This window comes from Macaca mulatta, chromosome 3, assembly GCF_049350105.2.
Source record: "Macaca mulatta isolate MMU2019108-1 chromosome 3, T2T-MMU8v2.0, whole genome shotgun sequence".
NCBI lineage: Eukaryota > Metazoa > Chordata > Mammalia > Primates > Cercopithecidae > Macaca > Macaca mulatta.
The window spans coordinates 194681242-194699693 of NC_133408.1; the positions used below are offsets into that span (position 1 = coordinate 194681242).

The window sequence follows — 18452 nt, forward strand, 5'->3', positions numbered from 1 at the left end:
GACAGCAGAGCAGGAAGGGAACTGGAGATCATTAGGAGTCACCCAACATGTCACAGACCGGGACATGGAAGCCAAGAAAGGTGTGGTTATATTCATCACCGTTAACGATGATCCTCAGTGCTGGCCACCAGGATCAAACTAGCCACCATTGCCTGAGTTCTGCATGCAGCTGGTCTGCAGCGCTGCCCCACGTGGGACCCTCTCCTTGAGGGGCACATGGCCTTGGGCAGAGCAGCTCTCTTGCCATGAGGCGATGAGGGCCCCACACCCCAGTGTTCACCGCAGCCCCCAGGATGCTCACTTTAACCTGGCGGTCACTGAATTGAACAAGGCACAGGTGACCCCTCTTTGGGCGTGACCTCCAATCCAAGCATCCTGCAGCTGACCCAAGTCCTCACCCTGGAACTCTTCCATAAGTGTCAGATAACTCTCAGTGCTGACTGGTTTTAGCTCAAGACCCTTTGAGTTTTAGGACCTTCCACAAAACACTTTGCAAATACAGCTCAGGAGCATTGAAAAAGAGCCCCTTCTCCAGCCAATCCCACGATAAGGGCGCCTGAGAGTCAGATCTCATCTCAACCAAGGCTGTGTACTGAATCACCCAGGAAATTCCCCACTGACATTCACATGCAATAGATGGTGGGATGGAGGCATCTTTTTTTTTTTTTAAGCATCTCCAGTTGATTAATGTACAGCCAGGTTGGGAATCACTGCTCTAGTGGAAAACTTACCAGGCATAGAAGCAGAAAACAAGGCTGTCTGGGAATCTGAGGGAGCAGGACAGCTTCCTTAGCCTGAGTGTCTTTATCCATCAGGGATAGCTGATGGAACAAAGCAGATTCACAGACAGGCTCCAGGTTGCTGGAGGCTGGGTACGGGCCCACCCCTTGAAGACGGCCCAGGGCCAACTTTTCCCAATTCACAGCAGGGGAAGTTAGTGGATAGAATTGCCTGATTTTAACTTTTGGTTTCTTTTCTCTCATAGTCTTTTCTTGGCCTTGGCATCTTCTAAAACTCCTCTTTGTAAGCCAACGACGAACAACACTGCCATTGTCCCAGTGAAGGCTGTCTTTCCCGTGGCTGAGAGGCCAAGCGGGCCAGAGGCATGGGTTCTCTGCTTCCTGATCTCAGGGCTGGTGCAGGCTCTGCACAGCTAGATGCTGACAAGGCCTGGCAAACAGGTGCTCAGTGCCTTTCTGGCTGGAATCTTATGCTCTGTCAGGTGAGTGCTCAGCAAAAAGTGAAGCAAATTTGGTCATGGTCATTCTGTGCCAGTGATGCAGTTTTCAGACGCTGACCCTCCGGGTCTGTGCTGATGACCCCTCATGGTGATCATGAACTTCTCCCCAGCCCTCCATGAGAGGACCCTCTGGAAATCTCTCACCACACCTTTCAATTTTAGCCCGTTGCTGAAATGATCACATACTGCTGATGAAGACGTTGGGACTTGGAGATGCGTTGACGTGCACATAACCCAACTTCAAATTCAGGCTATAGCATCCCTGGAGGTAAATATTGATTTGGCATTTCAGTTCTGTCAATATTTACCTCTGAAGTCAATAAAGCTTGATGTTTATCTCAATTGACATTGATATCTGCTTAAAGTTTATTTCTCACTTCCTTCCCTTCTTCAAACAGCTGGGGAAGAGCTTGTGTTGGGCGGGTCGGAGGGAATGGCCCATGGACCCGCTGGTGTGGAATGAGTCCTGAGACTCTCATTTCCTCTCTGGGCCTCAGTATCCTAATGAAGCAGCTACATCGTCTGGGGTAGATCCCCTGGGATTTGTTGTCACCTGCCAGGAAAATTTAGGACAGGGACACACAGGAGGAGTATAGGAGCGGAGGTTTAATAGGTAGAAGAGAGAAAGAGCAAGAGCTTCCTCTGTGGAGGAAGGGGTCTCCAAGCAGAAAGGACCCACTGCTGGTGAATGTACTGTGTTGTACAGTCATTTGAGGAGGCAGCGTCTGAGTTAGGTAGGGATCACAGATTGGTTCGATCAGGTGTGAGGTTTACACAGTGCGTGGAGAAGGCTGCTCCTATTATGCAAATGGGTTTTCCAGTTGGTCGGGGCCATCTTGTCTGCTCCTTACAGAACACATGGCTGGCAGAGAAGTGAAGATGGAACTGCCATCTGGAAAATATCTAGCCCTGGCTGGGCTCGGTGGCTCATGCCTGTAATCCCAGCACTTTGGGAGGCTGAGGCGGGTGGATCACCTGAGGTCAGCAGTTCAAGACCAGCCTGGCCAACATGGTGAAACCCCATCTCTACTAAAAATACAAAATTTAGCAGGGCGTGGTGGCAGATGCCTGTAATCCCAGCTACTCGGGAGGCTGAGGCAGGAGAATTGCTTGAACCCAGGAGGTGGAGGTCGCAGTGAGCCAAGATCACACCACTGAACTCCAGCCTGGGCAACAGAGCGAGACTCTGTCTCTAAATAAAAAAATAAATAAATGAAAATGTCTAGTCTTTAGTTCCGGCCGCTGTTCACCCATGCAAGCTCCCAGCTCGCAGGCTGCTCTTTGTTAGAAAATGATTTGGGACTGCTTTTCATTAAAAAGGAAGGCCTGACGGAGGACTCCCATACCCTTGCTATCTGCCTAAGTAATTCCTTCTTAACTCCTAGATCACTAGGTCGTTTCGGAGACCCCTTTGCTGCGGCCATCTCATGGCTCCGCTGTTGCATATCCGGAAGGACAGAGCAGGGGGTGGCCTCAGGTTTGCAAATGGTAAAACCTAAAAAATAAAACACCATTTTTCATTCGGATTGACTTTTTAAAAGGTGCTGATTTCAGCTGGACCTGCTTGGAAGCAAATTTCTGGGGAAAGTAAAGTCATAAAAACAATCAGATGACCTTAAAACTGGGACCATGGAGGTGGGGTCCCATCAAAGAATCCTGTGGGTGAGGCTCAGCGGAGGTAAGCTCCCTGCAACGTCTCCCAGCCTGCAGCCCAAGGCCTCTCAGACCCGACACTCTGGCCGGCAGCTGCAGAGGGACAGCCCCACTATGCCTGCCATGCTCAGAGGCACCGTGGGACCAGCATTGGCTAGCAGAGAGCTAGGAGGTCACTCAGGCCAAATGCTGGCAATTTCACGGAGAACCCACAGTGACAGAACTTCCACGGAGGACTGTCCTCGAGACAGTAAAATCAGTGAAATGGAGTCAGTAAAACCGAGTACACGAGGCCTGATGCCCGGGAATGGGAGGAGCCCAGGCAGCCTTTACCAGCGTGTGCGTTCATTCTAACATGTCAGCTCGACTGGGCCACAGGGTGCCCAGATATTTGGTTAAACATTATTCTGGGTGTGTCTGGATGAGATTAGCGTTTGAATCAGTGGACTGAGCAAAGCAGATGGCCCTCCCTGTGTGGCTGGGCCTCTTCCAAGCAGTTGGGGGCCTGAAGAGAACAAAAAGCATTGGCGAGGGAGAAGGCTCTCTCGGCCTGTTTTCAAGCCGGGCTGTCGGTCTTCTGCACTCAGACTGGAACTTACACCAGTGGCTCGCCCAGGCCTCCAGCTTGCCGACTGCTGATTTTTGGACTTGACAGCCTCCACCTCCACAGCGGCATGAAAAATTCCTCATCATCAATCTCTCTATGCATATATCCTATATATCCTTTTGGTTCTATTTCTCTGGGGACCCCTAGAACAACACGCAAGGTGAGAGGCCCTTGAGGAGGACTGACTGTGGCTCGCTGGTCTAAAGCTCTAAGCTGCTACTGCTGCTGACTCCAGCTCTGCAGAAGATACAGTGGTGACATCTCCTGGGTGAGTGTGAGCCTGAGGCTCTCAGATGGCTGCAAAGGTCGGGGTATCCAGGGTGTTATGTACGCAGGCAGCTTCCCCTGCGGGCTGTGCTCTAGGCTCAAAGCACAAGGGCTGCAAAGAAGCCCAGCCCAGGGTCCTGTCTGTCCGGTGAGCTGGGCACGGTGAGTATGGCTGAGGAGTCACAGCCGAGCACGCAGCACTGAGCGCAGATCCTGGAGGGACAGGGATGACCCTCAGCCCCCGCCCTCCGGGACCTCATGGTACAGGTGAGGGAGGGTAGGTGCTCAGGTTGGAGTCAGTGCAACTAAGGGAATCTGCATGTGCCCCTTGATGGCAGAGGGCCCCGGAGGCTTCCCCTCTCTCAGCACCCCGTGGAACGCAGCATCACCTTCCCCAGAGGACGCCAGGTAGACTCAGTGGCCAGAGGTTGGGGGGATTCTGCACAGGTGGCTCCGGGTGTGCTGGCACATACCACCCTCACCAGGGCCCAGGGCCCTTGAGCACCCCAGTGTTCCAGCGCTGGCCTTGAACCAGGGATGGTCTTCGGGTGAGGGCTGTGGGGCTAAGAGCCTGAAGGAGGGCCCTCGGGTGAGAAGGGGCTTCTGGGAGGAGCAGGAGACAGAGGAGGGGATTTGGGGGGAGAGGGGGAGGGGAAGGGACAGGGAGGGGAGGGGAAGGGATAAGGAGGGAAGGGGGACCGCCCAGCGGAGTGGGGAGGAGACACAGGGTGGAAGGCTGGGGGTTGCCCTTGAGGTTTGGTGTCCGAGTCTGGGATCAGGGTTCTGCTGTTGGTGGGCGATCCTGCTGCTGGCTCAGCCCAGTTCGGGCCCTGGCTGCCTCACTCAGATGAGGGGCCGGGCTTCCCTCTCCTGCTTTCCTGTGCTTGGACTGTGGCAGCCACCACACCCACCACACGGAGAGGGTGGTTAATCCCCAAACTCACCATGGAGTTCCCCCTCTCCCTGCTCACCCCAGGCCCTATGGGTGCCTTTCCTGGCCTCTGGCCTAGGGCTTTGTGGAGTGAACATTGGCTCCTCCTGCTTTTGGGGGCCACTAGCCAGTGAGGTGAGGCCAGACCTCCTGAAGGGAGGGTCCCGTGTCCCCAGAGTCAGGGGTCGGGGGTCAAGGGTTGAGGTCAGTGGGTGGGGTGGGTGCATTGCGCAGCGTGTGCTCAGGGCTGCCTGTGACCCGGAAAAGACTTTCTCAGGCCTATCCCCACCCGCACCAGCCTGGAGAGAGCCCTGTCAGGCTGAGCCCTGGGGGCTGTGCAGGTGGGGGAGGGAGAGCCCTGTCAGGCTGAGGTGGAATTTTCTGGAGCCCCGGGGGCTGTGCAGGTGGGGGAGGAGGACGCCCAGCATCGGATGAGCGGTGACTTCCGACCCACTGGGGAAGCCACAGGCACAGCTGAGTCGGAGGCAAGGAACAAGGCCTCCTGTTAGAAAGTCCCAGAAAGAAACAAACCCTCAGGGACCACCCAGAGGCCAGGATCATCCGAGTGGCCGCCCCGTGGGGTCTCCATGGCTGCACGTGCATCCTGAGGCCCAAGTCCTCCTCGCAGCGGCTTGACTGGGTGCTGGGGACTCTGCAGGGACCGCGCCGTCGGTGCTCCAGCTTTCAGGAAGCTCCCGCCTTGGGGTGAACAGACAGCAGGTAAAGAAGCCTCATGCAGGGCAGCAGGGGATACCCTGGAGAGGAAAGCGAGGCAAGAAACAGACACTGTGCCAGTGGCTCCTGAAGGGATGCACACTCGGGGATCTCGGAGAGGGTCCAGGTGAGGACGGCAAGGGCAGAGGAGCCTGTGGGAGGGGTAAGCACGAGGGAGGCCAAGGCCCTGAGATGTGAGGCCCACATCCTGCTGCAGGCGCTCTGCCTCCAGCAAGAGGTGGCTCTGGAGGACAACTCTCCACAGGCTTGGACAGCCATGCTCCCAGACAAGAGCTTCTGCTGTGCTCCCAGATGAGAGCCAGAGCCCCACCTGTCAGGAGGCCACACTCATGCCCAGGACTTCTGGGCCTCAGCAGTGCTCCCAAGGGTGTGGCACCAGGTGCAGCAGGGCAGGTATGTGGACCAAGTGCGCTGGGGAGGTGGAGGAATAGCAACATCCCGTGGGCCAACCATCTCTTGTGTGTGCACACGGCACCTGTGCACCCAAGGTCACCCGTGTGCACGCCACCTCTCCACTCCTGGCAGCAGCCACCCTTGCACCACGTGGCTCTGTGCCCTGGCTCCACAGGACTCCCTGCTGCTGCCAGGAGCGATTCCTGGAGTCCAGCTGGGGTCAGCAGGTGGAGGTAGCAGGGCCTCTGTGCTGGCTTTGGGACTGGACCAGCAGCATTGCAGACGCCCTGGCTCACCCACCTGGGCACACCTGAGGCCTCTTGCCCTTATCTCCCAGGGCCCTAGTGGTTCCCCTCCACCATCCCATCCCAAAGCTTCACCTTTCCAGTGTAGCCCCAGGCCCTAGAGCAGGCGTGTCCACCTTATTGTACACACAGCGTTTGACTCGGAGCCCGAGACATGTATCTGATACAAATGGGGCTGTTCTGGATGAGGGAGGGGGCACCCAGCCCCCAAGTCCGGCTCCCCAGCTCCCTGACTGCCCTGGCTCTGCTGAGCACCTTCGAGACCATATTGGAAGCTCTCAGCGAGGCTCCTGGACCCTGGCATCCCCGAAACCCCCTGAGGGACCCACTTTGCCAGCTGCATGTCTGTGTCGCACGGAGCTGTCTCCTTGCTCTGCAAGCAGGTGGAATGCAGGAGCAGGCAGGAAAATCATCCAACTCTTCCGAGTCAGACACTCGAGAGCTCTGCAGACACGAAGACAATGCCACGCCGCCCCCTAAATGCTTTTTGTTTTGGAAAATACAGCTGTTTGTCATAAGGTATTTACGTTGACATATAACAGGTTTATGATTGTTTTAATGAATTAATTGGTATTTTAAATGCTCTTAGTTTTGATGTCTAGTGTTTCTCGTTGGTGATTTCTAATGTCTAGTGTTTCTCGTTGGTGATTTCTAATGTGGCATCGTGGCTGCATTCAACCCCCATAAACACATGCTCCGTCAGGGCCTCCATAGCTCTTTAGACCCAATGTTTGAGTCCCGGGCTCCAGCTCGTGTCTCTGCCCCTCCCTGCTCCCTCAGCCAACAGCCCGGGCAACGCCCAAGAGCTGCCCTCCCACTCGGCTCCAGGAGACGTTTAAATGGGGCCTGACTCCCCCTATCTCTGATCTAAAAGATAACCGGAAGCAGCAGAGAAAACATCTGAAGTGCTTCCTGGACACACTGGTTAGGAAGTTTCTGCAAGAACCCAGGTAAGAGCTGGACTAAGTGGGAGTCCGTGGGTGGGAGGAGGGAGAACGCCTGCGTGGGCGTTTACAGAGATGAGTTTGCAGGGATAATGATGCCGGGGTTTCAGGCTTCAGGCCCAGCCCCAGGAAGAGAACGGCAGCAGGAAAAGTTAGAGAGCGAGGAGTGGGAGCAGGAGGTAGAGAGCTCGGCCCCTCCTTCATTGCTGCCCTCTGGGTGACGCTCAGCGGAGGCACCACATTGCGGCTGCGAGGGCCCCCGAGACAACCTCTGCACCGTTTATGGGATCCCATTAGGGGAGCAGCGGCCCTGCATGACCCCACAGGTGAGCAGGACACCTCATCACAGGGTAGGCACGTGAGCAGACCTCACCCTCACACAGCTGCCTCCCGGGCTGCCCAGGTCAGGTGCTGAGAACACAAAAGAAAATGAGACAAAGTCGCCACCCTGGAGTTTACAAGCTGGCGTGGGAGACAGGCTGGCACTGAGGACGACAGTGGAGAGACAGGGAGAGACAGTGGAGAGACACGGAAGAACCAGAGGTGCTGGGGAAGCCGGGTCAGCAGAGAGACCCCAGCAGAGTGGGAGCCGGAGGACGGCGGCGACTGCAGCCGACTGTTTCAGGTGGGTCCTCGTCATGAGAGGACCTTGAGCGGTCATGGGCTTCCTGGGAACCTGCCTACAGAGGAAACGATTACTGGGTGCGGATGTCTTGAACATTTATTGGATTCCACGTTGTCAGTCAATAAAACAGCTTTGCCAGCGTAATACTGACAAAATCAAGTTCAGGCTGTAAGCCCAAGGGCTTCCAAGAAAAGTGGATCTGGTGTCCAGTGGGGGCACTGCCTGGTTCCCAGGCGGAGTCCAAACTGGGGGGAGAAACAAGGACCCTGCCGGAAGAAGGGACCTGCCCGACTGGTTCCCCCGCACCCACGTCAGGAATTTTCCCAGAAAGCCATCCACTTTGTTAGACGCAAAATAAAGGTCATTTGGAGAAAAACCTGCCAGCAGCTGCTGCTGCTTGAAAATAGAAAAGATTTTAAAAGTAGCAGTGTTCGGAGGACAAGGCGAACAGATCACCTGAGGTCAGGAGTTCGAGACCAGCCTGGCCAACATGGCAAAACTCCGTCTCTACTAAAAATAAAAAAAATTAGCAGGGCATGGTGGTGCGTACCTGTAATCCCAGCTACTTGGGAGGCTGAGGCGGGAGAATCACTTAAACCTGGGAGGAGGAGGTTGCAATGAGCCGAGATTGTGCCACTACATTCCAGCCTGGGCGACAGAGCAGGACATCGTCTCAAAAAAAAAAATGCAGCAGTGGTTTGAAATCGTGCATTTTTATGTATTGTCCTCAAACATCTGAGGGAGATAAGAAAGAATATACCGCAGATGAGAATATTAATAATTATACATAATATATTATTTATATATAACATAATATAATATATTATAACATAATATATAATATAATATATTGTTATAATGTATTATATAATATATTATATATTACTTATAATAATATATTTATATAGGTATATCTTATATAATACATATATAATAGATTTTAACTTGATCATCTCTAATACATAATACATATATTATATATAACATATTCTATATTCTATATTATATTGTATATATTATATTTTATATAGATAATATATAATATATAGTATAATATAGTATATATTATATTTTGTAATATATATTATTATATTATACATTATATTTTATCATATTATAAATATAATATATACATATATTTATATTATTTATTATATAATATTTATCAGAGGCAAACTGCCTTGTAGAAACGATCCTGTGACCTCCATCATCACATCTGACTCAGCAGCCTCCAAATCCCCTACTTTCCCTGGCAGCCGCTACCCACCTCACAGCTGTCCTTTGCAGATTAATGTAAATGTTCCCTTAAATATTCATTTGCCCCCCAGCATTGACAGGTGAGGAATGATGTTGCTTGGGCTGTTTCTGCCCCAAGTGGCCCTGTGAAGCTGGGACCTTGGATCCCCGCTCTCATATGAGCCTCCTAAGGGGGCTCCCAGCTCCTGGACGGGGACTTCTCAAGGCCTAGGGCCCCCTCATCTGTCCAGTACAAACTTCCTCATCCAGATATCACCGTTCATTTCCCCAGGTTCTCCTCCCCACTAGACTCGGAGATTTTAACTTGATCATCTCTGCAAAGACCTTATCTTCAAATACAGTTACATTCTGAGGTCCTGGTAGTTAGGGCTGCAACACCCGAATTGGAGGGGACGTAATCCAGCTCCTGACAATACCGCATATGACAGCTGCGTCTCTGCCTGTAGTACTGTTTTTTCCAGTGAAAGCATCTGTGAATGTATTCAGAAAGCCTCCTTTTGGGGCCAGGCCTTGCAGAGAATCCTTCAGAAACTGGACAACGCCACCCAAGGCAGTCAGTGGGGAGGACGCATTGGGTGCCTCATTGGTCCCTGGATCTGCCTCACAGTCCTCTATGTTCTTCCTCATTCCCTCTCCTCTTTCTCCGCTTTGGTTGACCTTGAAGCTCATTCCTGGTGAAGGCCCCGGTGGGAGCAGTGCAGTGACAAGAGGAGCCTATTTCCGTCAGCACCCTCACGCTCTCCAGTGGTCCACTGGAGACACCTGTGACCTCCTGATGCTAAGGAGCCCAGAGTGGGCAGCCCTCGGGCCCAGGCTCCATCTGGGTGAGGCCTGTTTTATTATCAATATTCACCACAATCATTTGTGGGAGTGTAATGCTCATATTTCCATTTAATAGATGAATAAACTGAGGCAAGATATAGTGACTCAGCTGAGGCCACACCGCAGTTTAATGGGGAAGCCAGGATGAGAGCTGGCGGCTTCTATGTCTGTGATCTACACTCTGGTGGCAGAGGACGTCAGAGACCCATGTCAACGGTGAGGAGGTGACATGCTGGTCCCTTCCATAAAAGCTGTTTCATAAAATTAAAACACACACACAGTAAAGATCCAGATTTACAGAAGTGAGCATGAGGGGCTATTTACCAGTCAACAGATCTCCCCCAGTGGTTCTTCACTTGGGGCTGAGATGCTACTGACCAGCAGGGCCTGGGGAGAGAACTTCTTGCTCCCCCTAGAGCTGGCTGACCCATACGCAGGGGATTCTGAGCGCTAGGGGCTGGGAGCAGCATGTGCCACGTGTTTCCCAGGAGTTAGTCATGTTTGCTCCTAAAACCTATTGCAATCGAGGAATCTAATTAAACAACACAGCAACTGCAGAAACAGTGCAAAAAGAATGAGTGACTGTTTCTATGAAAACTTAGATGAACTACTTTGGAAAGATTCAATAAAGAGCATGCCTAAATATATATACTGGGGCTAGGAGCAGTGGTTCAAACCTGTCACCCCAGTGCTTTGGGAGGCTAAGGTGGGAAGGTGGTTTGAGGCCAGGAAGTTGAAACCAGCCTGGGCAACATAGCAAGACCCTGTCTCTACAAAAAAAAAAAAAAAAATTCAGTTGGGTGTGACGGCACCTGCCTATGGTCCCAGATGCTCTGGAAGCTGAGATGAGAGGATCACTCCAGCCCAGGAGTTCAAGGCTGCAGCGAGCTGCAATTGTACCACCCTGGGTGACAGAGCAAGACTCTGTCTCTAAAAAATACGTAAAATATGCACATCCAGATACAGTATTATGTGTGGGCGAGACACCAGTAAAAGATGGAAACAATCATAAAAGTCAGGCGGAATTCCACCTAAGATTATCTTTAACTCTCAATCTACCTTGTTTTAAAATCTTTTAATGAGCCATAAAAGACATACGACTAGTCTTTATTGTACAATTTGATGAATTCTGATCCTGTGGCCATACAGTTCAACACAGAGAACATTCCAGCACTCAGAAAGCATCCTAGTGCCCTCGTCGGTTGGTGTCTGTCAACCCCAAGGATGTCACAGTCATTTGGACTCCCCTGGCACAGTCATTCCACTTAGAGACCCTGGCAGAAGTCCCAGATCATAATCAGGAGTGAGATTTACACAAGAAGGGGCAGAAAGCCCTAGTCAGTAGTGACCCCAACTCCAAAATCACCCTACGCTCAAAAGAAAAGTGAAACTGTACTTTTTATGTTTGAAATTTAAGTAAGAGAGATGTATTTTTATTAAATTATTCCAACCTTTACAACTTTTCTATTCATCAGCCAACGAGCCAGAGAAAGGGGGTTTTTGCTGTAGTCGGAGTATAAAAATGAGCTGCAATTTTCAAAATTTGATCTCATCTAACTTTCTCCAGCTATGCCATTCCCGGAGCATCCTCGGTCCAGTGCTTGGTGCATAAAATGTAATAAAAGGGCGGCGCCACCACACCAAACGCTGGGGTGTCTGTAGCAGTGAGCGCGTCTCACGGGGATTTTGTCTGAATGCCTGTTCCTCCACTCGCCTAATCCATGGAGGTCAGGGAACCACCTACCTCAACGCACACAGTAGGTTCTTAATAAATGTTGGTCCATGGAAGTCAAGTCAGCCCATAAAGGGAAGAGTAGGAAACAGGTGTGCAGGGAGGGAGGAATAAAGCTGCCCTGGGCCTGCCAGGCCTGGAGCCACCCCGCAGGGAGCTCTGGAGCCAGACAGCCTCCGAGCACCCCCAGCTGAGGGAAGGAGCTGGGCACAGCCCTGTGTCCTGTCTCTCAGCCAGTGGAGGAGGAGCTTGGTCAGTCCCTACAAAGGCTGCAGTGGAGATCCGGCACCCCAGTACCTACCTACCCATGAAGGCACAGGAGGAAAATTCCAGAAACAAGGAGGCCCTTGTGAAGCCACACAGGTGTGGAACAGCGTGGCACGGAACTCCCGCAATGCCCATACCCCGTGAGGACCCCAAGGTCCCCATCTGTCCCTGGATGTAGTACAGTGGTTGTCCTCGAAGCCACTGGGGTCTCGGCCTGCTGGCTCTGCCCACGTCCCGTACTGGACGCCCTGGCTCATAACCCCTCCCCACAGCACCCCCTCCTGCATTCCTTGGCTCACCCATGGGTCCCTCTTGGGAACGGCTCCCCAACTCCACTGCTTCAGGGAGAAGCAGCTTAATGCTTCCCGAAGCTTCTCCAGCCCCACCCCACTTACCCCCATGATGTGAGCGCTTGGACCCACCGTCCCAGTGACCCTGCCTCCATGGTAAAAGAGGGCCTGAATGGGGGTTCTTCTATGCGGGGGTCACGGGCTGATTTCAGAATCTGCTGACTGTTATTGTGCTGCCTACACAGAAAAATGAACATAAGAGCTACAATTTGCATAAAAATTCGGGATTTAGGGAGCCCCCATAGAATCCCAAGACCAAAGACAGGTCTGTCGATGAGAAAATTTGGGGAAGTGACACCAGGTGTCCTAATCCCCTGAAGCCCAGAACGTGTGTGCACTGCCGCGCGCTGCCCCGGAGAAGGTTCAGGCAACCTTCAGGTGAGGACTCTAGGCCCCTCCAGAGAACATTCCTGAGCCCTGCGCCAACTGCCCTCTGTTCACTCCGCTCCAAGGGAGTCTCAGAAACCCTCAAAAGAGTGATAAGAAGCCATCTTACTAACGAATCTCTGCCTCTTGCTGTGTACCATATTTAGAACTCTTTCTTAAGCTGATAGGAATTTTGCTAAAAGCACACAGAGAATGTTTTCTCATTGCCTTCCTCTCTGAGTCACGTATTCCATTCCCCCAAACACTCCCACATTTAGTAATGTGAAAAACAATGAAAGATTGGAAAGCCCATAGATGAAGGTTAAATCAGTTCTGATAGACCCTGATGTGTGACAAAATATAATGCAGCCATTTAAAATGATGGAATAATACCTGAAATATAAAAACGTTTAAAATGCAAACCCCAGAAGCATCTATAGCATATCCCCAATTTTCTAAAACACACAGGCATACATAGGCTTCTGAGAAATGATTAGAAGGAAATATGCCAATGTGTTAATATTGGTTATCTCTGGTAAGACTAAAGGTGATTTTAATTTTTTTTCTTCTTTCCTGTGTTTTCCAAATTTTCCATGGTAAGCATACATTGATGTTAATTTTTTGATTGAAAATTCTACTGGCTTTGTGGCCTGTCCTGTGTAATCACAGCTGAGCTCACTCATCCTCTGGGCTGTGGAACCATAGCAAGGAAGGCAGCCTTTCCCCAGTGTGCCCTTGGGTTATCCAGATCCACCCAGAGCCTGGGTCTTGCTGGGTGCTGCCCGGGGGATGCCAGGACACGGCTGAGTGTTGGCCACAGCTGAGTGCAGACACACATGGTGCAGAGCACAGCGTGATGCGCTGCGGGATGATGGGCTTTGCAAACCCCAGGAAGGGACAGCGGCTAGGTGCTCTGCCCCAAGTCCAGCCCACCAGGCCTCAGTGAGCACCCCTGGCTGTGACTTGGGCCAGCCCTCAATCCACTCAGCCCCTGTCTCTCTGAACATGCCCTGCCTTCCTGCCGGGCTGGCTGGGCTCTAGGAGGGAGTGTCCTGTGCAGGGCAGGAGGCACATGTGAGCTCAAGGGCACACCAACCCTCTCACTAGTCATGTGTTGGGCCCAGCACACGCCCACTCTCTCGCTGCTCACCCCCACCAAGGTCAAGCTTCTGAACCCCTTCTTAGAGACAAGGAGACCTGGGCTTGGCCCTCGAGTTCACGGAGTCGCCAACATGACATACATTAGGTATTTGTCCTAACGCTCTCCCTCTCCTTTCCTCCCAGGTGAGCAGGTCCTGGGCACGGCCACACCCAAACCAAAGGTGCCCTTGGACAGGTCACTGTCTTCATTGCTCAGGCTGGTTTGAGTCAGGTTCCCATCACTTGTAACAAATCCCCTGGATTCCCAAGCCTCCGACCACACCCCTGCCTCAGGTCCTGTGCACTGCCCCAGCCTACAGCTCTCATCACCTTGCAGCCCATTCACCACTTTCAGCATCATCTCATTTTCCAACAGGCTGAAATCCAAATGTGGTCACTCTCATGATCCAGTACTCCCCGTGACCTGGTCCTAATCTGCATCTCCACCATCATTGCCCATCATTCACTAGATATGCACACGCCTACGATTGCAGGTACTCAGATCATGAGCACATATTGGATGAAGCAGCAAACAGCCCTGCCCCCGGGGGGAAGACAGACACCAAATGGGGAACATGATAAACAAGTAAATTATATAGTATGTGAGGAGATTGTAAGTGCTTCGACAGAAAAGAAGAAGGAAGGGAGGAGGGAAGGAAGGGAGGAGGGAAGGAAGGAAGGAAGGAAGGAAGGAAGGAAGGAAGGAAGGAAGGAAGGAAGGAAGGAAAGAAGGGAAGGAGGGAGGGAGGAAGGCAGAGGGGGAGGGAGGGAAAAAGGAAAAAAAGAAAGAAAGAAAATCTCCCTTTTCCAAAAACGAGAATCCTGGCTTCCAACAGCACTGATGGAATCTTGTATTTGCTCAATCCTACAAGACAGAAAATCATTACAGAATTGCTGCCCTGCACCAAAGTGAAAGCAAACCCACAAGTCGAGTTTGCAGATATTTGTTTGCAGGTATTTTGTCTGCAGGTCAAGGGTTGTGGTCAAGGTTCCACGTTCAATGTTACTTGAGTTAGTTTCTGTTGTGGTGCTGGGGTTGGTTTGTTGGTTTGGCTTCTTGACCTGTTTTGATTTGGTTTGGTTTTGGCGTGGTCATGTTATTATCTGACATACGATTAGCTCATATTTCCCACACTCTGTGATAAACGTTGATAATAAGTCAGTCTCTGTAGACCAGCTGGATTGTGTATTCTCCCTGCTAACCCCAGAGCACACTGAAGGCAGGTGCTTATTATCTTATTCATCGTTATATCCTTAACACCAATCACAATTTTTGTCACAGAGTGGGTGCACAGTAGATATTTGTTAAATTCAACCACTGAATCTAAAGGGTTTCTGGATAACTTTTTTGCAAAATCCCTGTAAATACCATAATAAACAATTTGCCTACATATTCATAGACTAGCATCCAAACCACAAGGAATATATGAATAATTCAGACATATGAAGAGGAGATGAATGACTCAGAATTTAGAACCCCACCTACTGTCCCCTGGTGAGGGGCCAGGGCTGCTCTCCAAGACCTACCTCAAGCCCTGTGCAGAACACGTAAGGTTCACCCACCTCCGAACGGATGCTGTGCTCCCTCCGCCTCAGGCAGGGTGCTCCCGCACACACGGGCAGCTGCTCAGACAGAGATGGTATTAGGGCCCGTGGGGATCTGGGAGTCTTGAACGCTCGTGGGAAGACCGATAGACTTCCAGGATGCCTTCCACGGAGCGGCTCGGGACAAAGTTGTGAATGCAGCGGCCAAAAGATCTGCAGTCCGTTGTGGGTTGAGTAGAGCTCCCCAGTGCGCCGGCAGCATAGGGAAATGCTCAGGAAAACGTGACGGCAGGTGTCCACTCTGAAAGCAGCCACGAGTCTTTGCTGAGGTCCTGCCGGGTCAGATCCTATGCTGGATATAACAGGGGAAGGCATGCGTTTGAAAGGATTTCTCAGCCGCAGACGCAAGCCACACGTCGCGCTTAGTGAGAGACTGACATCCAGGAACGTGGACCGAGGTGCAGCGGTGGGTCAAGGAGGCTGGACTTGAGAATGACTTTCAGCCGCCAGGATCTGGTGACCAGCTGGATGTCAGGGACAGAAAGAAAGGCCCAGATGGGGAAAACTCAGGGCTTCCCGTGTGGGAGGCTGCTCCACTCACCTGGACCCCAAGGGTCCTGGGGAAAGGGCCTATTTGACAGCAGAACGAGCCGCTCACAAAACAGGAGAGAGAAGACATCATTTCAGACCTGAGGCAGCGCAGACCTATTTGGAAAGAGGAAATACACAGATGAAGCCCTAAAATCAGTCAGGTGAAAGGAAAATAAAATCTCAGGACCCAGTTCATTCTGCCAAAGGGAAAAGCTAAGCCGGGAGCTGAGGCATGCAAGCCTCTGCCTTTCCTTCTGCTCCAGAGCAAATCGCTGCAGAGAACAGGCCGGGGGTCTCCACGGGGAGCTGCTCTTCTGCTGACTTTATCTTATGCAAAGATGTGCTGAGCACCAGACAAATACATGATGGATGATTCCTGTACCCCTGCTTTCCAAGGCGACGTGTGGATTCAGACATGTGACCACACCCCCTCCCCTTCCCCTCCTGCCTGCTTTTCCCCTTTCAGTACTAAATCAAAATCCTCTTTGGAAAAATCAGATCTCAGGTTGTTCCTGAGGTTTCATGTTCCTTTTCCCCAGGCACATTCTGAATGCTGGCAGAATAAACCTCGGAGCTGATTGAGGCCTGTCTCCGGCACTTTTTGGTTTACAACTATAAAGGGTGACTGCACAAGGGCTGAGATAAATGACAAGAAATTTATTGGAAAGCCATGGTAGTCATTCTGGAAGCCTTCCTGCAGTGGGGGATACTCAAGCCAGGCTTTAAAGACCATGAGAGGTGACCAGGAGAATATCCCTAAACGAGAAGGCAAATACTCAGAAAACACAAGCCTCTCAATCAAAAATTCTGTTTTAAGATAAAACGCTGGTGGAGGGGGACAGAGAGACAGAACCAGAGAGGGACAGAAAGAAAGGGAGGGGGAGAGGAAGGGAGAGAAATAGACACAGAGGAGAGCAGAAAGGAGGAGAAAAGATAGGGAGAGTAAGAGCAAGCAGGGAGAGAGAAGAGGAGGGAGAAATGCTTCATTTTGCTTGGGGACAGAGCACTTATGAAAACAATTGAAATCTGTCCAGGAAGTGCCTTCCTATTTTCTTTCTGCTTCTCTCTAAGTAAATAATCTAAAGCCTCATGTCAAGTTGTTTGCATAGCTCTAGTAGCTAAGGTGAGTTTATTTAATTAAAGTGATGATTTCAGGCCGCCACCGGGAGTGAATCAGAACTGTCTCCTCGCTGTTCTTCAAAACCCCATCAAGGTGACTCTCTCCGCCCGACCCTGGAGGCTATTTTTATCCTCTTGATCTTGGTGTGATTAGTAAAGGCAATTAAGCAGCCGGATCAAAGCTCAGGGCCTCACGCCTTTTAGATGTTCCTTAACAACCCTGGCAGGGTTTGCAGGAATAAGCCTGTGCGGAGGCAAGCGTGGCCATGAATAAACATCGCCTGAGAAGGCGGAGGGCTGCTGGGCAGACAGGAGCAGGAGGCCATCCAGGGAGGGGCTGGGAGGCAGGGAGCCCCGTCCCACTGCTCTGGGGTGCCTGTGCCTCCTCCTAAGAAGATGAATTCTTTGGGGTTTATGAAGAACCTCTCTCTTCTGCCTTAGTTCAGTAAGAGTCAAGCCCCTTCTGCTGTCCACAGCCATAAATTGAAGGCAACTGTAGGCCCCTGAGGCCCACCCTAAATTTTGCTGTGGTTTTTCTTAAAAAATAAAAGTGCACTGCATTTTTAAAAAGAATTCCTGAGACACAAGGACCAGTCAGTATTTACAGGCTATAAAACAAATAAACCAGGTTAGCCTCATTTTCCCATGGAACCTGTGTGAGGGGCTTAGAGGATTCAGGGTTCAGTCAGGCTTCCCACAGCAGGGCAGCTCCCAGAAAGAGAGGAGGAACCTGAGAGCACACAGACGGGCAGGGACCGCGCTCTTGCCCAGGCCCACAGCTGGTGGGCAGCAGACCCTGGCCTGGACCTTGGGCTCGGACCCCTGGCTGGATGCCGTGTGATGCTCCACGGGCTGCTCCGCAGCTGCTGCAGGAAGGAAGGAGCGGGATGGGGAGCAGTGGCGTTTGGAAGTCAGAGTTTCCACAAGCACCATTTAAGTGCATGGATTTCCCTCCCAGGGATTTCCTTCTTCCTAGACCTTGGGGGCCTTCATCTCCAGCCTCTCTGAAGGAATAAATTCTCAGAAAAACAGGATTCACACACATAGCCTGCCAGAAGCCTGTGCCACTGCGTAAGTATGAGCGACTACGGAAGACAAAGTGAACTCCGCAGCCGACGCTATGATCCACTCGAGCCTCGTCCAGGGCGTTTGTGGAGCACGTGGGACCTCCCTGCCATCCAGAAGCACAGAGGAGGCGTGTCCCCGCAAGAAGAACGCCAGGAACAAAGAGCAGGGAATTCTCTCGCATCCAGAGGCCTCCAGTGAGGGGCACTGGCTGCCCTGGAGGTGACAGAGAGGCCACATCAGCTACCTGCTGAGATGGCACTGGGAGCCTCATGGAGCGGAGCAGCTGATCCCATCCAGGGTGCCTGCTGCAGGCCTTTCACCACCTGGAAAGTCACTGGGAGAGGGGCTTGTTCAGGCTCTGATGACCCTGTCAGACAGACAGACAGAGTCCAAGAGAAACAGAGACACAGAGAAACAGAGAGAAGCAGAGACAGACAGACCAATAGAGAGAGAGAGAGAAAAAATACAGAGAGACAGAGATAGGGAGAAGCAGAG

At 51.7% G+C, this 18452-nt stretch overlaps 2 protein-coding genes across 35 annotated transcripts in view; one reads left to right on the forward strand and one right to left on the reverse strand.

Annotated features, from left to right (window-relative positions):
* LOC114677074 (uncharacterized) overlaps positions 1 to 18452 on the reverse strand; it is a 61199-nt gene that overhangs the window by 15052 nt on the left and 27695 nt on the right. For 18 of the 27 annotated variants that reach the window (XR_013415742.1, XR_013415738.1, XR_013415741.1 and 15 more), the window contains 3 exons: positions 15781 to 15884; positions 15198 to 15531; positions 732 to 8435 (listed from right to left, as the gene is read on the reverse strand). Coding sequence is in view for 1 of the 27 variants with exons in the window: in XM_077997798.1 (XP_077853924.1) it covers positions 5430 to 5453; positions 15198 to 15531 (358 nt within the window). In the remaining 26 variants the exon portion in view is untranslated. Of the gene's footprint in view, positions 1 to 731; positions 8436 to 15197; positions 15532 to 15780; positions 15885 to 18201; positions 18281 to 18452 lie in introns of those variants that run through there. The other 9 variants (XR_013415751.1, XM_077997795.1, XR_001443948.3 and 6 more) reach the window with 6 other exon arrangements.
* Positions 3432 to 16350, forward strand: LOC106997743 (uncharacterized). 8 transcript variants are annotated; one of them, XR_013415727.1, is made up of 7 exons: positions 3432 to 3768; positions 5357 to 5539; positions 5678 to 5826; positions 6264 to 6650; positions 7006 to 7700; positions 9622 to 9781; positions 14011 to 16350. XR_013415727.1 is itself a non-coding variant. In XM_077997794.1 (6 exons), exons 1-5 carry the CDS (start codon positions 3826 to 3828, stop codon positions 7007 to 7009), a joined length of 624 nt encoding a protein of 207 aa, XP_077853920.1. In that variant the 3' UTR covers positions 7010 to 7081; positions 7186 to 7844. The 8 variants fall into 8 exon arrangements, 1 of the variants encoding a protein (XP_077853920.1); XR_013415730.1 differs by lacking the exon at positions 14011 to 16350 and having other exon boundaries at positions 5630 to 5826; positions 7006 to 7081; positions 9229 to 10424; XR_013415731.1 differs by lacking the exon at positions 14011 to 16350 and having other exon boundaries at positions 5630 to 5826; positions 6512 to 6650; positions 9622 to 10424.

Bases quoted from the DNA above. Each gene is read 5' to 3' on its own strand.
- LOC106997743 (XM_077997794.1), top strand. From the start codon at position 3,826: ATGTACGCAGGCAGCTTCCCCTGCGGGCTGTGCTCTAGGCTCAAAGCA. The intron at 3,930-5,356 runs GTGAGTATGGCT...GGGACTCTGCAG, and splicing joins TGTCCGGTGAGCTGGGCACG to GGACCGCGCCGTCGGTGCTC. The intron at 5,827-6,514 runs GTATGTGGACCA...CTCTGCAAGCAG, and splicing joins CACCAGGTGCAGCAGGGCAG to GTGGAATGCAGGAGCAGGCA.